This window comes from Sinocyclocheilus rhinocerous, unplaced genomic scaffold (genome assembly GCF_001515625.1).
Source record: "Sinocyclocheilus rhinocerous isolate Xijiao unplaced genomic scaffold, SAMN03320098_v1.1 scaffold241, whole genome shotgun sequence".
NCBI classification, from domain to species: Eukaryota; Metazoa; Chordata; class Actinopteri; order Cypriniformes; family Cyprinidae; genus Sinocyclocheilus; species Sinocyclocheilus rhinocerous.
The window spans coordinates 280,113-303,471 of record NW_015659312.1 but is presented as its reverse complement, the minus strand read 5'-3'; the positions used below and the strand labels follow the sequence as shown (position 1 = coordinate 303,471).

Below are 23,359 nucleotides of genomic sequence, written 5' to 3'. Positions count from 1 at the left end.
GAAACACGCCTCCTCTGCAGAAAGCGCGGAAAACTTGGGCCAAAGTCCTGCGCCCTGCTGTTTCTCAGATGACCAATCAATCCGCAGTGACACATTATCAGCCAATCAGTGCAGACCCAGTTTCTGATTGACAGCTTGATCAGCGAATGAGTAGTGTTCGTTTTAAGGGCGGGTCTTAGTGTTCAGGAAATGGTTTCCAAGTGTTCTGCACGATAAGGTAAGCGCACATTTTTTATTATAAAATGAAGTAGATCGAGCACGATATATCAGCACAAACGTAAAAAAAAAATGCTAATGTCTTGCATGTTTTCATTTGCATTTTGGAGTGAAGCATTATTTCTGATTAAACTGCCAGTGTGGCACTTATGAAAAATTATTCGATTAAGAAATGATTAGAAAGTCATAGCAATGCCCTTATATTATACAAAATGTGTTAAAGTAAACTGTTTGTCACACATGCATCGCCATTCATCAGAAAATGTTGATACTATTGTATAATATGTTGCTTATGTGTATAGAGCTTAAAACATCCATATTTACCTTGTGGTGGTATCCACGACAACCATATTTGTGTTGTAACAACACTTTTGATCCTTCAGCTAGAGAGGAGGATGGATGCCACCCAGCAGATTGACGATCCCTTCTCTGAAGAAGAAGAACAGGAAGAGGAAGAGGAGGAGAAAGGAGGACCAGAAAGAGAACAATTGGCAACATTAAAGGTGTTCAAAAACGACCACATACCAGAGACAGGTGAGTGTTCTTATAGACTACCTTTACCTTACATATTAACTAATATTTAAAAACTAATATTATCTGTGCATTATTGAAATAATGGCATTGCTTTCTCTTTTTCTCTCTTCACACATTCAATCAGATTTCCCTCTCTACATCGGAGAGAATGTCATCGGTCGTGATCCTGCTGGCTGTTCTGTTCTGCTTCCGGCCCGATCTGTATCCAGTCGGCATGCTGTCATCTCCATCTCAGAGTTCTGCTCTAGGAAAGATCGTTTCGGTAACGGTGATGATGTAGAAGCACTTTTATGGGACATGGGCAGTTTGAATGGAACCAGAAAAGGCAGATTCAAACTGACGCCTCAGGTACGATATGCTTTGACTGAGGGAGAGAGTGTGGTGTTCGCTGATGTGCCATGTCAGTACATTGTCCTGAACATCTCAAAGAAAGATACACGCATAACTCCAGAGAAAGGAGGAGTGTCCAAAAAGGAGAATAATTCAAGTCCAGCGTTATCAAGCAGTGACTCGGAGTCAGAGTTGAGTAAAGGTCTGCGGAATAGGTTAAATGTGAAAGAGAGGAGTGTTTTGCCTCCTGTGCCTTTATGGAGCCCTGAGGATGAACAACCCAAGACGAGTTCACCACAGCCAGCTCACAAACAGCCTGAGATCACCCTGGTGCCTGAATCGGACTCAGATGGAGAGAATGCCATGGATGAGAGGAAAGATTTTGGTAGGTAAATTGAGACGAAAAAGAATATTACTGAAATATTTAATAAAACAATATTTTCATGCTTGCTTTCTTTTTTCTTTATTGCTATAGTTTCAGACTTGGCGTCCTCCTCTCATCTGTGTAGTTCCACAAATTCATCATTCCTGACCCCTGCAAAAAAAGTCATTCCAGAGAGGTAAGTTAAATGTTTCATGAATGTTTTTTAATGTTCCTTTCTAATTTTCCATGAACTAGTCAAAATGTTATGTGTTATATAATGTTGATGTGTTACTATATAGTGTAACTGATATAACTCCATTGAAATTACATTTTGTTTAAATATATGTCAAGGGATAGAGCATCCAAATGTGAAATTCTGTCATTGTTTACTCACCCTCAAACTTGACTTTATTTTTTCTGTGAAACACAAAAGAAGATATTTTAAGAATGTTTGTTTGTTTGTCAGTTGGTTTTGTCCATATTATAAAGGTCAATAAGACAAAAATGCACATAAAATGTGAAATGTGATACTGATTGTCAAATTAATTGTATTATTAATTGTCTTGTAATTAATTGTCTTGTAATATTTTTCAGCGGATCACTCCTAGTCACTTAGGCCTATTTAAAATTTATAGCCATTATTAAAGGAAACGCTTGATGTGATAAAGCAGAAATGACTTCATTTTTTTCATATGTCATGGTATCTGTCAGTGTAAAAATTCAATGCATGCCTGCTGTTGCATGGCTAAAGGTGCAGTCACATTTACTTTTGTTCAGTGAAATTACACTGGCAAAATCCAGTCATTTCAGTAGAAATCCATGCGATCGGAAATTTTGTGTAAGGGCGAAAGATTGCCCCACACAGATTTTGCATTGGGTTCAAGTTGGTCACACTAATTCACCATGTAGACCAACAAAAAGCTGCGTGGTTTAAAAGTGACTTCAATGCAAACTGTTTCATATATTGTTAAACTATTAACAGTACACCTTTTTGCCCATGTGTGATCGCACCTTAATGCTATAAACTGCAATACATTTATGGATCTCAATATACTGTCTCCCAATAAATGAGCTTCACCATTTTTTTTTCTTATCAGTGAGGATGAAAGTTCCATCACTCCTTCTTCAGCCTCCATAAACCGGTTCAGACCGAGGCAAACCCCATTTCAGTAGAAATCCATGCGATCGGAAATTTTGTGTAAGGGCGAAAGATTGCCCCACACAGATTTTGCATTGGGTTCAAGTTGGTCACACTAATTCACCATGTAGATCAACAAAAAGCTGCGTGGTTTAAAAGTGACTTCAATGCAAACTGTTTCATATATTGTTAAACTATTAACAGTACACCTTTTTGCCCATGTGTGATCGCACCTTAATGCTATAAACTGTGCAATACATTTATGGATCTCAATATATTGTCTCCCAATAAATGAGCTTCACTATTTTTTTTTCTTATCAGTGAGGATGAAAGTTCCATCACTCCTTCTTCAGCCTCCATAAACTGGTTCAGACCGAGGCAAACCCCTGATGAGCCCGGTTCAAACTCATTTAAGCCTGGCTCTCTAGTCCTAAATCTGGACAGTGACATTGATTTTGAAGAAAAGGACATGGAGAAAATCAAGCCTGAACCAGAGGCTCAGCCTGAATTAGCTCCAAAGGTGGAACCAGTATCTTCAGCTGAATTTCATATGGACAGTGATACTGATGTTGAGGAAGAGGAACCAGAGGCTCAAGAAGCAATAACTCTAGAGAAATCTGTATCTTCAGTTGGGCTTCATATGGACAGTGATATTGATGTTGAAGAAGAGGAAGAGAAAAATAAAACTGAAACAGAGGTTCAGATTGAACAAGTTCCAAAAGTGGGACCACCATCTTCAGCTGATCTTCATATGGACAGTGATACTGATGTTGAGGAAGAGGAACCAGAGGCAAGTAAGGCTGAACCAGAGGCTCAAGGAGCAGTAACTCTTGATAAATCTGTCTCTTCAGCTGATCTTCATATGGACAGTGATACTGATGTTGAAGAAGATGAGGAAGAGAAAAGCAAGACTGAACAAAAGGTTCACACTGAAGAAGCTCCAAAGGTGAAATCAGATATTCATATGGACAGCGATACTGATGTTGAGGAGAATGAGGCTTATGTAACTGAAAATGTCTCCAAAAAGGAAGCAGTTACAGAAAGTCCTCCATCAGCACCACAACATACAGAATTCCACTTGGACAGTGACACTGATGTTGAAGATGATAATCCCATGAAGGTTTCCATTACAACAGAGGTTTCACATTCTGTTGGAGAGGGAAGTGATGTCAGACCTACATCAACTCCAGCGACAGAGCTCCACATGGACAGTGACACAGATGTAGATGAAGAGAATGAGGACAAGGAAAAGGTGAAGGCCAGAGATCTTCTGTCTAACAGTGAAACAGATGATGAGGATCCTTTTAAACCTTTACCAGACAAAGCTGTGAAGGCTGCACGGAGTCACAAGGTTTCTGTAGGTAGCAAAGCAGAGCAATCAGAAAAGAGAACCCATAAAAAACAAGACCATCATTCTCATGCAAAGACTAGTCTTGAGGAACCAACCCAAGCTTTTGGCCACTTAGAAGAAGACTGGGACCTACTTCTCACACAAGCATACGGTAACCATTCCACTCACTTCCTTCTTAATCTCATTCTTTTTTAATTATAAAATTCATTAATGTAGTCAATACAGTACAATAAATTCCTAAAACCTTTTATATTTCCTATGGCAGGGGCTTTCAGACTTGGTTGCCAGAGGTTGTTAGAGGGGCATAATACTAATTATCACAAAAAGTATTTTCAACTTCTCTAAAAAAAAAAAAAATAATCTTGGTTACAGTGTAAACAACATATATGTTGATTTTAGTATGAAAAAAAATGCTTGTTTTGTCCAGTTGTGCATGATATGCCCAATTTTACAACTTTGTTCCTATGACTTAAAACGCAACATAACACAAATCTTAACCAAAGAATTCATAAAAAATTACCTTGCAATTATAGACTTTGAATATCTGCTTTTACATCCTCCAAATATTTGCCTTGTTGACTTACATAGTAGCTGTTTCACTGTAGCTTTTTGAGTCGAATGAGTCAAAATAATTTTTTGTGGTAATCAAATCATGCCACAAATGCTGTCAGCTGAGTTTAATGTGTATTGAACTCATACAATTTTTTTAACTAAAATTGTAAGTATTGTATATGTCAAATTTAGGGACTGCTGGAGCCAGTGCTTGGCACAAGCCAAAGCAGCTTGATCTTGAGGCTACACAAGCATATGGAACAGAGACAGACAGGGAGGAAGAGCAGGAGCCTCTCAACCATACCCAACTGTACTCCAACCTCTCAACTGCTGAAACTCAACTCATCCATGTAGCAAAGCCTGATGAGGAGGAGGAGGAGGAAGATAAAGACAGACAAAATGACTCTCACCTTTCCACAGCTGACACTCTGATCATAGCCAGCACCCCAAAAAGAGAGGAGCAGACGCAGCCATTTTCTCTCTTCACAGCCCAAACACAACTTGTCTGGGAGGGAGAAGACAAAGAGGTTTATCAGAGTGAGCCCACCCAGCTCATGACCGACACCATCGATGAAACGCACGAGGGTGAGGAGGAGACCATGAAACAAGGTAGGAGAACCCGTGGTGGAGGAACGGTACACAAAGGTAAAAACACCAGCTCCTCTCTTATAATTGCTGAAACTCAGCCCATGTGTGAGGAAGAAGAGGCAACAGATGCAGATCTGAGTGCGGACAGCTTTCAGAAACCAAGTACAAGACAACAGGCTGAGAAATATGATTCTGCACATCTTGCTGAAACCAACTTCAGCTCCCATCTCACTATAGCTGAAACGCAACCAATGCGTGATGATGAAGAAGCACCAGAACAGGACAATATGGTCAGCAGTACTCGTATAGAAAAACCTTCCAGTTCCCATATCAACATCGCTGAAACACAGCCAATGTTTGAGGAAGCTGAAGCACCAGAGGATGATCTGAACAATGAGGTCAACAGAAGACAAACCGAAGGTGAGTCCATACATCATATTGAAAAAGCCTCTACCTCCAGTCGTGCCATCCCTGAAACACAGTCTGTTGGTGAAGATGATGAGGGACAAGAGAAAGAGCTCAGCAGCAAGACGTCTAGCAGAAGATCACGCAGGTGTAGACCAAAAAAAGAGAAGGAAGTCCCACAACCTGCCGAGGCTGTTGTCGATCACCCTATAACAGAAACCCAACCAATGTATGAGGAAAAACAAATTGAGGATCTTAAAAGTGAGGTTAGCTCTGGCAGACAGAGTAAAAGACAACAAGCACATGAATTGAAATCTCCAGAACTTTCTGAAACGGACTTGAAAGCATGTGACACTGTTGCTGAAACACAACCTATGTGTGAAGAAGAGGCACCATGTGAAGATCTGAATAATGCGCTTAGCACCAGGCAAATAGATGAGGACAGATCCACAGAATTCCCAATACCCTCGAGCTTCCATATCAGCGTAGATGAAACACAGCCTATGCATGAGGAAGATGAAGGACAGGAAAAAGACCTCAGCAGGAAGATGTCAAGCATAAGTTCATGCAGGGGAAGACAAAAGAAAGACGACGAGGTAACAGAAACTGCTGAGGCTGCTGTTCATCAGATTATCACAGAAACCCAACCAGTTCCTGAAGAAGTAATTGAAAAGGATGAAGATCTGAACAGCGGAGTGAAATCTAGGAGATCCCGCAGAGGAAGGCCGATAAAAGAGGACCGCATTCCAAAACCTGCTGAAGCTGCCGTCAGCTCCCTTTCCATTAACACAGAAACGCAGCCTGTTCATGAGGACAGAACTGAAAGGGATGAAGATCTGAGTGGCATCAGATCCAAAAGACCCCGCAGAGGAAGACAAAAAGACGAACATGAACCTGCACAGTCTGCTGAACCTAACTCTGATCTCAGTGTTGTTGAAACACAGCCCATGGTTGAAGAGAACGCCCAAGAAGAACCTAGTGGCAGAAGTAGCAGAAGACAGAGGAAAGACAAGACGGAGGTGGAGAAGGAGAGCGCCCAAGAAAAACTTATTGGCAGAAGTAGCAGACGACAGAGGAAAGACAAGACAGAGGTAGAAAGTGAGACAACGGCATCTAGTAAAGTCCAAGGTAAAACTAGAAAAGGGCAGGAAGGAAAAAGAAAGAGGGGGAAAGCATTGTCTGAGGACGAGGAAGAGAGTGAAGAAGAACAAAACACAAGGAGAGGAACCAGACGGACAGGCATAAAACTGAAGTGTAATGAAAAGGAAGAAGAGGAAAGATTGGAGGAGAGGAATGCCCAAGAAGAGAAAGAGAAGATGGAGAAAGAGCTCCAAGAACAAGAGAAGACGGAGAGGGAAGAAAAGGAGAGACTGGAGTATGAGAGAAAGAAGCAAGAAGAATGTGAACAAAGGGAGAGGGCTGAAACTGAAATGAGACAAAAACTAGAAAGAGAGCAAAAGGAATTAGAGGAAAAAGAAAGACTGAAAAGGGAAGAAGAGGAAAAAGTGAAAAAAGAAAATGAGATAATTCAGAGGGAAAAAGAGGAAAAAGAATGCTTAGAGAGGTTGGAGAGGGAGAGGAGAGAACTAGAAGAACAAAGACGAAAAGAAGAAGAGGAAAGAATTAAAAAGGAGAAGGAACAAATAGAGAAGGAAAGACGAGAAAATGAGGGACTTCAGATGAGAGCAAGAGAACAAAAAAAGACAAAGGAGAGAAACCATCAGAAAGAACAGAAGAATGAGCGACTGGAGGAGGACAAGACAGAACTAGAAGCTCCTCTAGTTCCTCCAGCCAGACGAACACGCCGTTGCTCAAGCTCCTCTATGAACTCGAATCAGTCTGTATCCTCACAACAGGAGGCGTCCAGCCAGAGGGGACGAGGGCGGGGCAGGGGGCGAGGCCAAGGGAAGCAGACAACTGATGAGCAACCCATCAATGCTAGACAGTCTGGCAGGAGAGGATCAGCTAGTGCAGTTGAAGACACAGAGCAGGACTCCAATTCAACAACTCGTTCCCGTTCCCGCTCCAGTTCTAGAAGTTCTGAAAAATCTGCTCATAGTATCGGACCTTCGAACCAAGGGGCGAGAGGAAGAGGAAGAGGCAGAGGCAGGAAGAGTACGAAACTACCTGAACCAGAAGAAGTTTCCCAAGCTAAAACTTCTGGAAAAGGCAGGGGAAGAGGAGGAAGGCGTTCTGGTGCGGAGAATGTAAATGTTGGAATGGACAATGAGCATGAACAAGATGCTGAGGTGGTGGAGGACAGCACTGCTGTGCCCCAAACCAACAGCAGAGGTCGTAAGAGAGCAGCAAACACTAGCGCATCCCCAGAAGAGGCTCCTTCGCCCACACCCAAGACTTCAAGGCGCTCTGTGGCTATTCAGGCGCACAAGGTCACACGCACCCTCAAATACAGACATTTACTAGCAGGTTATATCACTGTGGATGACACTAATCTGCCATCTTCTCTTTTAGGTGTTATTCACTGGGCTGACAGATCAGGATGGAGAAAGAGTCGTCTCCCGGTTAGGTGGAAGTCTGGCTAGAGGAGTGAACGACATGACTCACCTGGTGACTGATAAAGCGAGACGCACTGTTAAGTTTTTGTGCGCTGTTGCCAGAGGGGTGCCAATCGTGACTCCTGATTGGCTAAAGAAGGTGAGGGAGTGTATAGTAAAGGAATGTTTCTGGTTCAAACCAAGCCAAACCTAAAATCCATAATTCATATCTGACTTTACTCCTATAAAATGCTTGTTTGTCAAATAAAAAATGTCAAGTTTATTCTTTATTAAACTACTTTTTTTAAAAAAGTTAAATTAAATTTTAATAAAATAAATATTGTATCTTTAATTGATTGATATATCTTTTCAATTGAATTCTGAGGTGTACTTTTTGTAATGTACAAAAAAAGCGTACAACAGTGTAAAAAACCTTCACGTGTCTGGTGGCGATGCTTAATAACCCTACTCTCACACCACACATTAACATTTTTTTCTAAACCCAGAAATTTGTTAATGTATGTTTTGTCCGTGCATTTCGTGGTCAAGAATGGTTTATAGTGATATTGCTGATTTGTTTATATGTATATGTTTAAGAAGCTGTTTAAGGGTTTCTAGCTGTGGAACTAGTACAAAATACAGATTTATTTTCAACTCAACTTAAGCATGACAACATCCTCTCAGTGACAACATTTCTCTCTCAGTGTGGAAAAGCTGGCCATTTCCTTTCTACTGATGAATATATATTGAAAGACGCCGAGCAGGAGAAAAAGTTTAGTTTCAGCCTACAGAAGTCACTGCAAACTGCTGAAAGTCAACCTCTTTTAAAGGTATTAGTCCCTCACAAGCGCATAAGTGTATCAAGCCCAAGCCTCAAGTGTACCATCCCCATCATGTATTTTCTCCCCTAATTTTGCTTTCGTAGGGTTATGAGATTCACGTAACCCCTTCTGTGATGCCGGAACCATCTCAAATGAAAGAAATTATCACCTGCTGCGGAGCACGCTTCCTCCCCAAAATGCCATCTGCTCACAAGGTACCCAGAACCAATGCATATATTCTCCTATTTTAATGCACATATTATATATTCTCATATTTTATTGTGATTTCTCCCTCTGTCTATTCAGGAGCACACTGTAGTGGTGTCATGTGAGCAGGACAGGGCGCTTTGTGATAAGGCAGTGAGTATGTCATTGCCCGTGGTCAGCACAGAGTTTCTATTGACTGGCATTCTGCAGCAGAGAGTTGACCTGCAGGCCTATTCTCTCACTTCCTCTCTCAACACGTCCAATCAGCCTGCGGCCCCCAAAGCTGCTGCCAGGGGCCGTAGGAAGTAATGACAATGACATAGGAAAGGACTTTTGTGTAATACATTTGTTCCAGTCTATGACAGAATCTGATACATGTATGTTTAAGTTCAGATTGCTTAAGATGAATATGTGCCGCATAATATTTCAGTTTTATGAAGACAATAATGAGTTAGATGAGATGCTGCTACACTTGTAACCACACGCCCACTGATTCCTGTGAATGTGAGAGCTGGAGAGTGTGAGGTGGATGTCAATGAATGATGAGTGTTAGTTAAGGGAGAATGAGCTCCTCTCATTTTTTAACATATTACTTCAATAAACGCTTTCAGAGCCTAAAATTAAGAAATATTGTGCGTTTTTGCCCTTTCAAAACTACATAAATCGAAACAAAATGCATATGAAAACGACAAAATGGTCTAGTGCACATTTGTATTCAGGGCGTTGGTCTCAGTGATGAATCGATCTGAAGAACACCTTAAAGACCTTCACGTCGGTTCTGCAAAGGTTGGCTGAGTGTGTTCGGATCCGCTGACACGCCCATAAGGGGTTGAGGCGCCGGGCTTTACCGACCGCACTCGAGACGCTGCAAGATACCGGACAGATTCCTAAGGTGCAACTTAGTCCTTAAGTGATTTTCGAGGTTGAAAGAAACGAATAACGGAATTTCAGTCTATTACAGATATCAGCTGAGGAGGATTTTGGAGGTGAGTGGAGAACACGGTGAGGGTGAATGTCAATTTTGCAGCAGAGATGTTATATACGGGGAGCTGGCTTTGGCTTGCAGGAATTGAAGGGTTAAATTCTGCAGTTTCTGCTTCGTCTGGTACTTTTCCGATTGGATAAAGTTGCTGTTTGCTGTTGGAACGCGAATAAAATAAGATGTAATATGCATATTTAGAGATGTAGACGAGGATTTAGGCTTGTTGAAGAATAGATTTGCGCTCTTTTCTGCATAGCATCACATAATAACCCCGTCAGCGCGCGAGCGCCGGTTCAGCATCCTGTATTAACATAAGAAATGTTACCATTAAAATACGCATTTTACGCAGATTAAATGACAGGAAAATTAAGACGTGAAGAGCAAATATAATCACTGTTTATAGCGATAAGCTATAAATATAATTTTAATAATAACATTAATAATTTCGATTTTTATATATATATATATTTCTCAGGGAATTTATAGCTAATTTTGCCGGTTCTGCGGCTCAACTGGCCTGTATAATTTTGTCGTCCGTGCACCATAATAGCCCGTACATGTGTAGGCGATCTTTCTCAGCTTGTGACCGAGAGAAAATTTGTTTGACTGGCAAATAGTTTTATGATTGGGAGGGGAACAGATCATAACAGAAGGTTTCCGTCAGAAATAGAGGGGAGACGTGAGCGCGCGTAAGTCAAAGCTGCCGCCGCCCATAACACATACGGACTGTGTCTCAAAACCCATTCAGATGCTTATCTATACGCCATGTTCGCAACCATAATGAAGCCCAAATATGGTGCCTAGCTAGTCAGCTCACTAGGTTGTGAGACATAGCCATGATCTCATCGCCTTTCATGTCTTACATCAGACTCTTTTAACTACAGTATCGCCTTGAATTGATCTAATTCAAGGCTTTAAAATAGATTATGATCCAGGAGATAGAGTAGTCAAATAAGTCTGAATGGAATGATCTGGAAGTAATTTCCAGATGTCCCATCCTGGTCTCTTAGGAGATGACCTGCTTCTAACATCAATAACCACATATGAATTTGCTACAGCACCTTTGCAAAGGTTGAGGTTGATTTCCCTGAGCTCCTATTCATCTTGTTTTATTTCCCTGGTTTACACACAGCCTGCTTCTGGCATAATTTACCAATATGTAATACTGCAGTTCATATATTTGTAGCAGGTTGTGTGGAGCTCCTATTCATCTTTTGAATTACACTCAGGAGAAAAGCTTGTTGTACAGTATGTGAGCACCTTGTCACTCGGCCTGCATTTCTTCCTCCATGTTGCCCATGTTTTATATATGCTGTGTCTTATAGGAGAGGAACTGTAAGTTTGCTGTAAGAGGTGTCATACTGAGAGAAAGAGAAGGAGTAAAAGCATGGACCAGATGGCACTTTGTCCATATGAAACTAATACAGCGCTGACACATTTACACATCAGCACATGTGTCTTATTGTCTAGAGAGATATAGGCCCTATACTGTATATGCTCATTTGCTTTTTTTTTTTTTTAAATTTTCTAATTTTTTGCAACTGAATGGCAATAAAATGTGCAATAGCTGAGCGTCTGGGCAGAAGTCTGTTATGAAATCACTGAATGACCTAAATGCATGTCTGCTGTTCTGGATGCTTTCCTTGCTGTCTAATACAGTATGTCTGGCCTGGCAAAGGTTTTCTTAGGATTTTAATTGCATGAAGTGCCGGCTTCTTTCAGACTGTGAATGAATGTGTTTGTCCTGATATTTCCACATTACAGATTACCATACATCATACCTATATTATCCCATCTGTAATAAAATTAAAAATAATTATAATTTATGTATTATGATAAGTGTAAGTTCAGCTATTAATATATTTTGTGCATCAAAAAATGTAAGGGTTTCTACTGTCACAAAAAATCTTGAAATATCAGGGAATTTCCTATTTCCATATCAGTAAATGTAATGGAAATCAATAAAATCTTTGACATTTCTCTAGTGAATATATTTTATGTTTTACTCCAAAATGTTTAATTGACATTATTATTAGTATTTTGAATAGGAATCTGTTCATTCTAAAGATTGGTACCTGACATAATTGAAAAACCACCCTAGAAATAAATAAATAAATATATTTATTTATTTATATATATATATATATATATATAATTTTTTTTATTTTTTTATATAGAAATAGTTATGAGTAGGCCCACATGAAATCTGCTCTGAAATGAAAGTTCTGCATTTTTCTGCATAATGGAAAACACGTCATTCAGTTTTAAACATCAGAGATAGACTTTTTAAAGAACAAACCGGGCTAACAGATAGATTCAATCAGATTTCATTTTCTCTCACATTTTTTATATCTTCAGTCATTAAATATCCTCCTGATAATGAAGATAAGGATCCACCCAGTTGATGTCATATGCTTCTCATTCCATTTATACAGACAGCACTGGACCTAAAAGTATAATTTATAATGACATTTATTTCTGAGATCTCTTAACTGGGAATCTCAATAATAAATAAACTGAAACAAGATTGTTGCTTGTTATTTATTATAAACCCCTCTGAGATACTAGATCAATGTTGGTTATAAGCAATGCACAAGACAAGCCAATAAACCCACAATTACAATTTTAGAATTTAAAGTAGCTCTTTAAACAAGCTCATTTGTCAACAGAGCCCTTTTAGATCCATGGCCTGATGATCTAAGCCAAAGCTGACACATCACCCATAAAAGCTGAAAAACAGTCATAGACGTCTGTCTAACATTAACATAAAGTAGATTGTTTTACAGTCACACCCTATTCACAGCTCCACATCAAAGCACTCAATCGATCTGTGTCCATTTGCCAATAAACCTGTAATTTTTATCAGTTGTTTTCATAATTTTTGTTCCTAGCTGGGATGTGAGAACACTTCAGCAACATACCAATGAAACTTACACATTTACAATGTCAGTGCTTATAATTTAAATCTTCTTTCCATGTGTGAATGTGTTCAGAGCCGATATGCAGAATCTGAGACTGCTCATCTTAACCGTGCTGTTTTACTCAGGTAAGAAAGAGTCCTTGTCAATCCGTTCAGTGGTTGATCTATCTGTATCATTATTAACACTACACAAGTTGTTTTTTGTGCTGAAATGTTAAGGTCAGTGACTCTGACATGCTAATAACTATTGTAGTTCTTTAATTACAGCCCTGATGCACAATGCATCATCTCTAAGTGCTGTAATGTTCTCACAAATGGCAAGGGAGTATTGGATGTACCCGCTTACAGGGACTATATACTGTACATGCATAGCTATTAGTTGTATAACGAATATCTGACCCAATATGACCAGGGTTATTAAAAGTGCCATCTCTAATGGCCATACTGCATTTTCTGAAACAAAGTGGGTAGTTTTTATAACTTGTACATTGGCATATCAATCCAAAAATAAGAGCTGAAACTTGTGGTCATATTTCCAAATATATATATATATATATATATATATATGTTCTTTAAATCTTTAAAATGTTCTAATAAACTTTAAAAAATGTCAGACAGTATGAAATGGTGTGGTCAATTTTCCCTAATTGATTCCTAAATTCTTTTGCATGATAACTAATTGTCCAAACACAAAAAAATTCATATAAATGTAATAATAATGAATATTTAAATTTTGCATAAAGGTTAAGTACATTGTCACTTTCTGTATGATTTGACTAGTTGATGTCACATTATGGTGCTAATGAATGTGTTTGTTTATGTAAACATTGGTGCTTTTCTTTTTGACTTTTTAGCATTCTCTGCAACACTGAAAGGTAAAAACAGTCCCTTTTAATGTTTGTTTGTTTATTAATAAAAATAAGCAGTTGCAACAATGTAAAAAAGTAAAATCCCCCTATATATATCTTTGTGTTTCTTGTAGCCCAAGAAGAGTCTCAGACTCTGTTTTTTGGGGAAGACTTCCACATCCTCGTGCCGGCAGATGGAGCTGATGTGACGTTCAGGCCTTCGGTTGTTCCAGGTCGCGAGAAGCCGCTGATGAGTTCTGGGAAAGTGGTGGATCTTCGTGCCAAACTCAACTCTGCTTCGAGGCACCTGATCTTGGAGAATGTTGGAGAAAGTGATGAAGGAGTCTACACCATCACATCTAACCAAAATCCAGAGAATATTACACGCATCACACTCTATGTTAGAGGTACTGCATAATTTACCAAAAAATTGTTCGCACATTTTTTACAGCAGCTTGTACACTAAGTTGGATGTGCACACATACGCACTAGAATAGCTCTGAGTGACTTTCATTATTATAGGAAGTCATGTTGTGAACAGTAAGGGAGGTTTAATGACCTGCTGCAGTAATTGTAGCTCTGTCAAGCCACACTGGTTGTCTTCCATTCTTCTCTACCTAAAGATCCTTCTTTCTCTTTACCCAGCTCTCTATTTCTCCCATTATCAGCTGTGCTGGCTGGCACCTTTTATTAATGGTATTATTTTAATGTGGCCTTTTTTTCTTTCAACAATTAGTCAGAGAAAAGAAGTACTTAGGAAGGTCAAACCGAGATAATAATATGAGCTGTTTTATTTTCTATGGGGTTTGCAATCATGCAACATGTATTTTTTCTAATAAACATTACAATTAAACAGATAAAATTGATGAAATTAAAAATAATATAGCAAATAAAAAGGTGTCATTCATTAAATGCTAGCTAGTTTTTGACAAAATGTTGGTTTGTAATTATTGCTAAATTTATATTTCCCATAATTTAAGGAAAATATTAATTTGACAGTTTTTCTTATAATAACTTGGGTAACAAGGTTTATTTCATGATGTATAATTCTTTATCTAATAGTTCATACAATACACATTTGTTCGAATGCAGGGCAAGTACCACATCTCATTTATCTCATGTGTTTCTCTTCTTTGTTTCTCTCACTTTTCCAGATTGCTCTAGTGAGGTCATCATTAAGTACGGCTTAGATTTTCATGTATCACTGCATGATATCTCAGACCCAGTGCGTGTGGGCTATCGCCACAGTGCCGTGGAGGCCAATCAGACGTCATTGCCGGCTAAGGAACTGCTAAATGCTGATGGAACGCCCAAGGAGAATTACCAGGACCGCATTGAGATCACTCCTCAAAAGTTCACTTTGCGTGCTGTTACAGGGGCTGATGAAGGCAGTTACACCTTTAGTGATTCCATTGGGAAAGTCCAGAAGAAGATCTGCCTAAATGTGAAAGGTGAGCGTGGGAAGAAGAGAGGGGGGAAAAACACAATTTCTAGGATTCATGACACACTGATATTATTTTCATATAACATATTAATGTCCTAATCTTCAGGGACGGGTCTACGTGGTGGCCAGGGGTGGCACCGGCCCCCCCTGAAATTTGGCTGGCCACCCCAGGTGCCCCCCCTACCAGATGTCTTGCGATAGGCTTGTTTTAGTATTTATAACTGCATCTGGCAGTGGCGGATCCTGGCATGTGTAGGCAGCTGCCTAGGGCCGCTTTCTTCTCTTCTTTGTACTTAATTTTAGGCGATTTCTATAGCGTGATCTTAATGACAAATGTCGAGAGCGCATAATATTACGTGATCCATGTAATGCGCGAGCACGAATCTCCACTCGCACGCAGATTTCCTTCACTCACACAAAACTGAACGTGTTTTTAAATATAAATATATATATTTTTTTTTATGAATTGGCTCTGCTCTCGCTCAGATATACATGTATGCTCAAACGTTGTCCCCGCATCACTGAAGACCAGAGGAGCTTTTTTTTCTAATTCAGTTGAAGAGTAGGCTTTTCTCACTAAATGGAAGCAAGCTGATTATAGTCAGCCTTCTTTAGTTATTTATTTTAGTTTAGTGCTTAAATTGTAAATATGCATTTATTAAATTATTTTATTTAGTGCATTTGTATTTTGTTGTTTTTGTATATAGTTATGCAATAAAAGCGTATCAACCAGGTTCCAGAAATAATCACTGAGGGTGCTTCTGAAATGAGTGAGGGTGCTCTAGTCTTAATGCACATTTTCACATATTTTGTCCCGTCTATTGATATGGTTATCACTATGTCAATCACTGCTACTTCAAGAGCAAATCCCGCATAAATATGCGGATGTCATTCCCGAAACTTTGCAACGTGTGTGTTGCCGAAAAACAAAGTTTACATTTTAAATAGATTATAAATGGATTATAAGCCTAGAAAACTCGCAAAGAGTGCTCTTTATACCGACTGAAAAGCTGTCACTCTTTGTTCATTGCGATCTCACAAAGTTCTGTTTTGACCAATGAATCTCACACTGCACAATTAACAGATTATTAGCAGCGTGTATACTGTATGTTATCATGAAAGGATTCAATTGTATAACTCAGCACGGAACAAAAACAGGTGTGCTGCAGCCTTTAGATATGAGAGAAACCCAGCATATTCATGAGGATGATGAAATTGTTTTCACTTGAGTAAAGCCTTGAAGTCCTTTTAAGTGTTTTTCTTAATTGAATATGTACAATTTCTCATATGTTAACAAAATGTATTTGATTTAAATCAAAAATTTTAACTTAATCTATACATTGGGTTACATTGATAAATATTGCATTTGATAAGATAGCATTTGCAGGTTAGCACTTCTTAATAGTGTACCATAGTCCATAGAACTGTAGCTGTACATTTTCCCACACATTACACTGCTATAAATAAATGGAAGTATTGATTTGTGGTGAAATGATTTGATTTTGTGAGGAGAAAGGGGCCGCAGAGTGATGTGAGATATATGACACTAGTACCAGAGATTTTTGTCAGGGACAATGGTCAAATAAACATCATACAAAAATCTTTGGTGGCAGAATGCTGCAATTGACTAATCAGAATTAAGTATTCTGAGAGCCAAAAAGAAAAAACTGAGGTGTGAAATTTACGACTGGAGGTTGTTTGTATGTAATATACACTCTTAAAAAGTTTATTTCGTTATAAAACACAAAAAGAAAGGATAGTAGGGGAAGTACAAAGAGAGGAAGAGAGACAGATGGAATAGTCTGTCATTTTCTGCCTGCAGCATTTATTCCCTAAAATATTAATGCTTTCTCCTCCCTGCCGATTCTTTTTCTTCTTTCTTCACTCTCGTGACATCATCATAGAAAAAAGCTGAACATCTCAGCTTCAGTAACAGCTTTTCTTCCTTTTGTCCTTCCTTCTTTCTTTCTACCAGCACATCAGATATTTGTGACCCTTTCATACGGTGGCACTCTGAAAATAAACCTGCACATGAATAGCTCCCTAGCTCGCCTACTGTACATCCCTCAGTCTGATAAATATAAGTATTTGATTATGGAGAACGGACAACTCAACCTGCCTCCTAACCTGGATCTTGAGGGTCGTCTCTCTTTGGAGGACTCTTTGTGTCTTCTTACGGACGTGAGGGCCAGCGATGCCGGAGTTTTCAGTGTGACTGACCTTAAGGGATTCCTGGTGTCTGATGTCCACCTGGAGATGGAATGTGAGGACACACAATATGACAAAGAGAAATTACAGTTCATTTAATTTTCATGTTTTGGACTTCATGATGTATCTCTCTTTCTCTTTCAGCATACAGGCTTCCTAAACTCTACATTGCTATCATTGCTCTGGTAGCATTACTGGTGTTGCTGCTGTTGGTGTGCTTGGTGTCATGTTTGGTGAAGATGCGCAAACGTGCAGCAAAGGCCAGAGCCATTGAGGAGAAAGTCCAGAATGCAGGCAAAGTGGAGGGAGATGCCTTCAGACAGGTCTTATCTTACCACCTATTTAAGCACCAAAATATGACAGAAATAAAAATAATTGAATGTACAGTGGCCCTCAACATTATTTGGACTTTGGTCACCTTATAAATATATTAATATCAACTGTAGCTCTGTGGCACTATAAAAAACATCGCTCTAATTGTTTGAGAATCCTGACCAGCCCAACACAGAAACATCAGATAAACATTTGCCTTATGTTCCACATTCTTATTTCTTGTCTTCTCCAACATCAAAGGAGAAAGAGAAAAGTTTTGCTTGTATAATGGAGTATATTATAAGCCCTTTGCTCATATTTTTTGCAGGTTGTGAAAGATGCCTGTACCCATCAGAATGAGGAAGCCCCGGCCCTGTCACAGAAAGAAGACATCACTGAGAAATCACAGAGCACAGAGGTCAGCATTAAGGTGAGCACCAGGAAGCTGAAAGGCATTTTAATCAATAGCGCTATCTGTATATCTAAACCCCAAGCATTTGCTTAATATAAAATGCAAAATTATGTTGAATGTTGTGAAAATGCTTTAGGAAAGCTAAGTTCTTAGTATGTTCCTCAGGGTTTGGAGGTGTCAACTAAAGAGCCAAGCCTTCAAGAGAGGAACATAGAGACCAGTGACTCTGGAGTGGGCTTTAATACCACTGGACTCCCGCTTGACAGTGACACTGATGCCCCAACAGCAGCCATAGCAGATTCTGATGTATTGAGTTCCTTTGCTGCCCCTGATGTCAAAGCCATTCCCAACCAAATTCCAGAGTCAAAGACCGCTCCCTCACCTCCAAAACCAGCACCAGCTGCTGATCTGAAACCAGCACCTGTGGCCAAGTCGACAGCTCCTCCACCACCGTCTCCCGAACCCAAACCACCAGTAACACCTGAACCTAAGCCCAAGCCTGCGGTCACACCAACACCTGAACCCAAACCTGCTGCTACACCTGAATCGAAAATGACCATCTCACCACCACCTGAAACAAAACCGACCTTAAGCCCATCACCAGATCCCAAGCAACCTGTGACACCTGATCCGAAACCAAGTCCAGCACCTGAGGCAACAACAACTGATGTTAAACCAATTCCAAGTCCAACCCCTGAAACTCCAAAAGCAGTAACACCAACTCCTGATGCAAAACCAGCAGTTTCACCTACTCCTGAACCCACACCAGCTAAAGTTGGCTCTCTTGAACAGAAACCCGCTGTGAGCCCTCTGGATACTAAACTGGTTTCTCCAGTCCCTGAGCCTAAACCAGCTTCACCCACTCCACAGTCTAAACCACCGGTCTCAGAGATTCTCGACTCAAAACCAACTACAAATGGTACTCCAGAATCCAAGGCTGACATCGAGTCAGAGCCACGTGCACCCATATCTCCTGGGCTGGATGTGAAGGGCACAACCCCTCCCAAAACCCCTGATACTGGGAAAAGCTCCAGTGGAGGTCTAGACTCGGCTTGCCCCAATGACAGTGCACCACCTTCAAGCACTGATGGAGCTGCCACCAACTGAGATTAAAACGTAGCATCTTTCCTGCCTCCTCCTAGTGTATTAACCACCACAGACAATCGAGACACTAGACTTAACAACAAAGAAGAGCTAAGTGACTTCGTCTTTTGATTCTCACTTTTAATACAATTAACATGCATCAATAGAAAGATCCACTGTAAATCCACTGAGTTTACTAATATTTAATCACCATGTAACAGAGTTCAAATACAGAAAAGAAGCATTTCAGGCCTTACACCATTGGCTAATTTAATACAGAATGAGGATGGCTGTCTGGGCTATTCCAAGAAAGTGTACAAAGACAAATCTTCCTTCACAGAAATAATACATCACTGCATGAAGATATTGACAAATAAATTATATTATCGGTTCCGTAATCCAAGTTACTGTGGTTGAATTTGGGGAAAGGCACACAGGAACATGGGACATTAATCATTTTCATTCTTTATGAGATCATTTCTGCTCCATTTCGACCAGTCGGAGAATCCAAATAGCAGGACTGATACTGAGAAAGCGACCAACCTTCTGCTGTCAGAGGACTGGAAAAGTGGAAAAATCACGTGTCACTTTGAAGCATGCAAGTCAACATGTCATTTTGACAAAGGAGATGAACAAGGAAACTACAGGAGTGCGAAGCAGTAGAAAGAAAAACCATTTGACCAAAACAATTAATTAAAAAATCATAATCCTTCATAGACTAATCCGTGACTCTGACTGGAGGACATTTTTGAGAATCTTCTTCTATCAATCCAACCTATGACGCTAATCTCACGGATGTTCTTGTCCAGAGATGTGACAGTGCACATTTCCTGTTCATTCAGTAACAAAAATTTTGCTGTTGAAAGTTCTTTACATGAGAAAGTTGCAAAAATCTGTAATTCGTAAAAAAAATCCGTAATATTTAAAAAACAAACAAAAAAAAACATACATGTAGATGGCAACAGTATATGTAAACAGGTTTGCTTCTTTGAGTGAATGTGTTCAGACCGGTATATCTAAATAGTGAGGCTGTTTCCATCATTAGTGAGTTTTCTGGTGCATTGGGATTGGAATGAATTTATCTAACTAATGGCGCCATTTTAGTTCACAAAAGGAATTATGCAAATCAGGTGCAATTGAGTGAATGCTTGGTGTTGGAGGATGCAGCAGAATACTGCAATATGCTGAACTTTTACTGGCACATTACAGAATCTCTCCACCACTGTGATACAAACACCTGAATTGGCTTTTTAAAATGTGTTCTCAATAGCACACCATTTTGCGATTGTTTCATCATCATTTGATGAATTACTCCCACAATCAAAAATGCACTCAAACATATTACAGAAAAAGGAAGCGTGTTTGGGTTGAAAAGAATGGCAGTGATTGCAGGTGGTTAGTGAATAAGACAGGTTTTTTAATGCTGAAATACATTATGAAAAGTGGCGCAAGCAGCAAATTAGCTCCTGAATGTCTTGCGTAGTTAAATTGGCTGATTCTTGTTGCTCGAGGAGCAAGTGGACATGGTTTGTAAGAAGATCTCGATTGTTGGTGTTGCTACAGTGTTCCACAAATAATTTTGGATTTATAGTCATAGTTGAAAGACAATACAGTCTCACATATCAGTTTACATATATTCCTGGTGCCTCCCGTAAAACCTAAACACTGCCTGTTAATGTTGTATGAGTCCAGGAACCTGCTCCTACCACACTATCTGTGGGAGCTGATGTTAAATCACAGTGAGTCATGGGGATGGTAGCTAACTCGATATTCGTATCACCATCTTAAAGTGTTGGCAGATCTGACAGACTGGAGGTTTGTGGGTAGATTTTCTAACCGAAGATGATCACTACCTCACATTTAAGCCTGACTGAAGTACTAAACCACCAATTAAACAACATTGCAAGGTATGTTGACATTAAATAAAAAAGTAGATTTTTGGCAAAGCACAAGGTTTGAAATGCAATCAAAGGTTTACAAAACTCAGATATTTGGCAATGCCTATCCCAGAAACCTCTGAAAATGGTCTTATTCCTCCTCAGCCTTTAACAGATGTTTTAATATCAGTGCAAGGGAATGTCACTTGAAAGCCATATAGTCTTAGTGTCACATCTCATAATGTAAATATCACAAACTCTAGATGTTATAACCCTAGGAGCACTGTAGCATTAAAACGTAAAAAAATGATGATATATCCCTGACAAAACAGATTTTGTGACCAAAATGGATCATAGTAAATAAATCCGACTCAAAATGGCTTATGAGCAAATCTGAATAATATTTTGTGATGTTAAAGATGCACTGAGTCATTTTTGTTTGTTGCACTGGTCGATTGGACACTGGTCTTGGACCTACACTGACACCTAGTGGTGTGGAGGTAGAATAATGCAAAAGCAATAATTTTAGGTTACCCGTACCACTGTAGAAATGCTCTGTTTGCAGTCGGCCCTTATCAATTTATTTAATGAATGAATGTGTCTATTAATGGGAGGGGTCTCATAGATAAAGTAGTATTCGGCTAGTCTTGTGATTTCAACATGGTGGCACCCATGAGGTTACCCACTCCATGTAAAATAAAACAGCTGTTTGGGCTGATATTAAAACATATTTCAAAAGTGTTACTAGTTTATTTAGCAGTAAACTTAATGAGCTAACTTTAAAAAAAATTACTGAGTCCACCTTTAAAGTCCGCATGAAATCAAAATTGACTTTATTTACTTTACTAGTGCACATTGCTAGTAATGATGTGAACAATTAATCCGTGCAAGTTAATCCGCTGAAAAAAATTGTTTGTCTTCGTAATCTTTAATCAAAATCTGAACATTTACTCTGGAATGGCATTCCTTTTCTGATGACGTCAGTTTGACGGTTTGGGCAGAATATCCTTAAACACACCCCTCTAACCGTTAGATTGCCATGAGTGAGAGACAGAGAGGAGGAGCGCAAACATAAAACCATGCCCTCTATTCAATATTCCGTTTCAGCTGGAAATACGTCACTACACTGAAATAAAGCCGGCAGCAACTTCCGGTTCACGCGGACTTTAAAGTTAAACCCCCACCCCCTCACTCTGTTTGGAGAGAGAGAGTCGGTATGAAGAACATCTAAGCAATATAAAAATGTGCAGACACTCATACAGTACATGTACACATGCATAATAACAACTTGTTTTCAAGTATGTATTGTGAGGTTCTGTAGTTTGGTCTTCAAGTTCCAGATTCTTTAGTTTCTCACAACGATTCACAGGAAGACACAACAGGGTTTTAATCCTCTTTTATACAATACAAAACCTACGAACCTAGCGTAGCATAAATCTCATGGTCCCATCAGCCAATCCCATTGGCTGTTAGGCGTGAGCTTGCTTTCACATGCCCTTACTTTCGTCTCCAGCAAATGATGTCACACTTAAGTGCATCCCGGTAATGCACATTACACAGGTTTCCAGGCAAAATCAATTTTCTGCTGGTCACTCCCTGAATCATCACAGTGTCTTAAAGCAGAAGATCATTCTTAAGATATTCATTACCCTTCAGAATCAGAATCAGAATGAGCTTTATTGCCAGGTATGTTTACACATACGAGGAATTTGTTTTCGTGACAGAAGCTTCCACAGTGTAACAGAATGACAGTGACAGAACAAAAAACACAGATAATAAAAAAAAATAAAAAAATAAAAAAATATAGAACAAGTAAATAAGGAATAAAAATATATAAATTGACAATTGTATGTGCAGGTATATTACAATAGACAGTTTTGTATGTACAGGTACTGTATATTATGTGCAAATTTGAGGTGTAGACTGAGTATGAGTGTTAGATAAATAAGTGTATGAGTGAATGAGTGAATAAATAGTGTGTGTTCCACAGTTATTGTTAAGTGTTCATGAGATGGATTGCCTGAGGGAGGAAACTGTTCCTGTGTCTGGCCGTTCTGGTGTTCAGAGCTCTGTAGCGTCGACCAGATGGTAACAGTTCAAAGAGGGAGTGTGCTGGATGTGAGGGGTCCAGAGTGATTTTGCCAGCCCTTTTGCTCACTCTGGATAAGTACAGTTCTTGGAGAGAAGGGAGGGTTGTACCAATGATTCGCTCAGCAGTCCGGACTACCCTCTGTAGTCTTCTGAGGTCAGATTTGGTAGCTGAGCTGAACCA

At 39.5% G+C, this 23,359-nt stretch overlaps 2 protein-coding genes across 3 annotated transcripts; both read left to right on the top strand.

Annotated features, from left to right (window-relative positions):
- The first annotated feature begins 140 nt into the window (after window positions 1–140).
- On the top strand, window positions 141–9,635 carry LOC107723400 (mediator of DNA damage checkpoint protein 1-like). The gene is made up of 11 exons (XM_016531988.1): window positions 141–217; window positions 600–750; window positions 875–1,465; window positions 1,556–1,640; window positions 2,904–4,084; window positions 4,678–6,497; window positions 6,570–7,868; window positions 7,951–8,133; window positions 8,678–8,803; window positions 8,899–9,009; window positions 9,101–9,635. Exons 2-11 carry the CDS (start codon window positions 612–614, stop codon window positions 9,308–9,310), a joined length of 5,745 nt encoding a protein of 1,914 aa, XP_016387474.1. The 5' UTR covers window positions 141–217; window positions 600–611; the 3' UTR covers window positions 9,311–9,635.
- A 178-nt stretch (window positions 9,636–9,813) lies between these two features.
- On the top strand, window positions 9,814–21,825 carry LOC107723397 (uncharacterized). Of its 2 annotated transcripts, none has more exons than XM_016531983.1 (9): window positions 9,814–9,987; window positions 12,977–13,029; window positions 13,758–13,778; window positions 13,886–14,158; window positions 14,906–15,202; window positions 17,171–17,458; window positions 17,548–17,726; window positions 18,044–18,145; window positions 18,293–21,825. In XM_016531983.1, the coding sequence occupies exons 2-9, from the start codon at window positions 12,984–12,986 to the stop codon at window positions 19,232–19,234; spliced, it is 2,148 nt and encodes a 715-aa protein (XP_016387469.1). In that variant the 5' UTR covers window positions 9,814–9,987; window positions 12,977–12,983; the 3' UTR covers window positions 19,235–21,825. The 2 variants fall into 2 exon arrangements, with proteins under 2 accessions (XP_016387469.1, XP_016387468.1); XM_016531982.1 differs by having other exon boundaries at window positions 9,815–10,003.
- The last annotated feature ends 1,534 nt before the right edge of the window (window positions 21,826–23,359 follow it).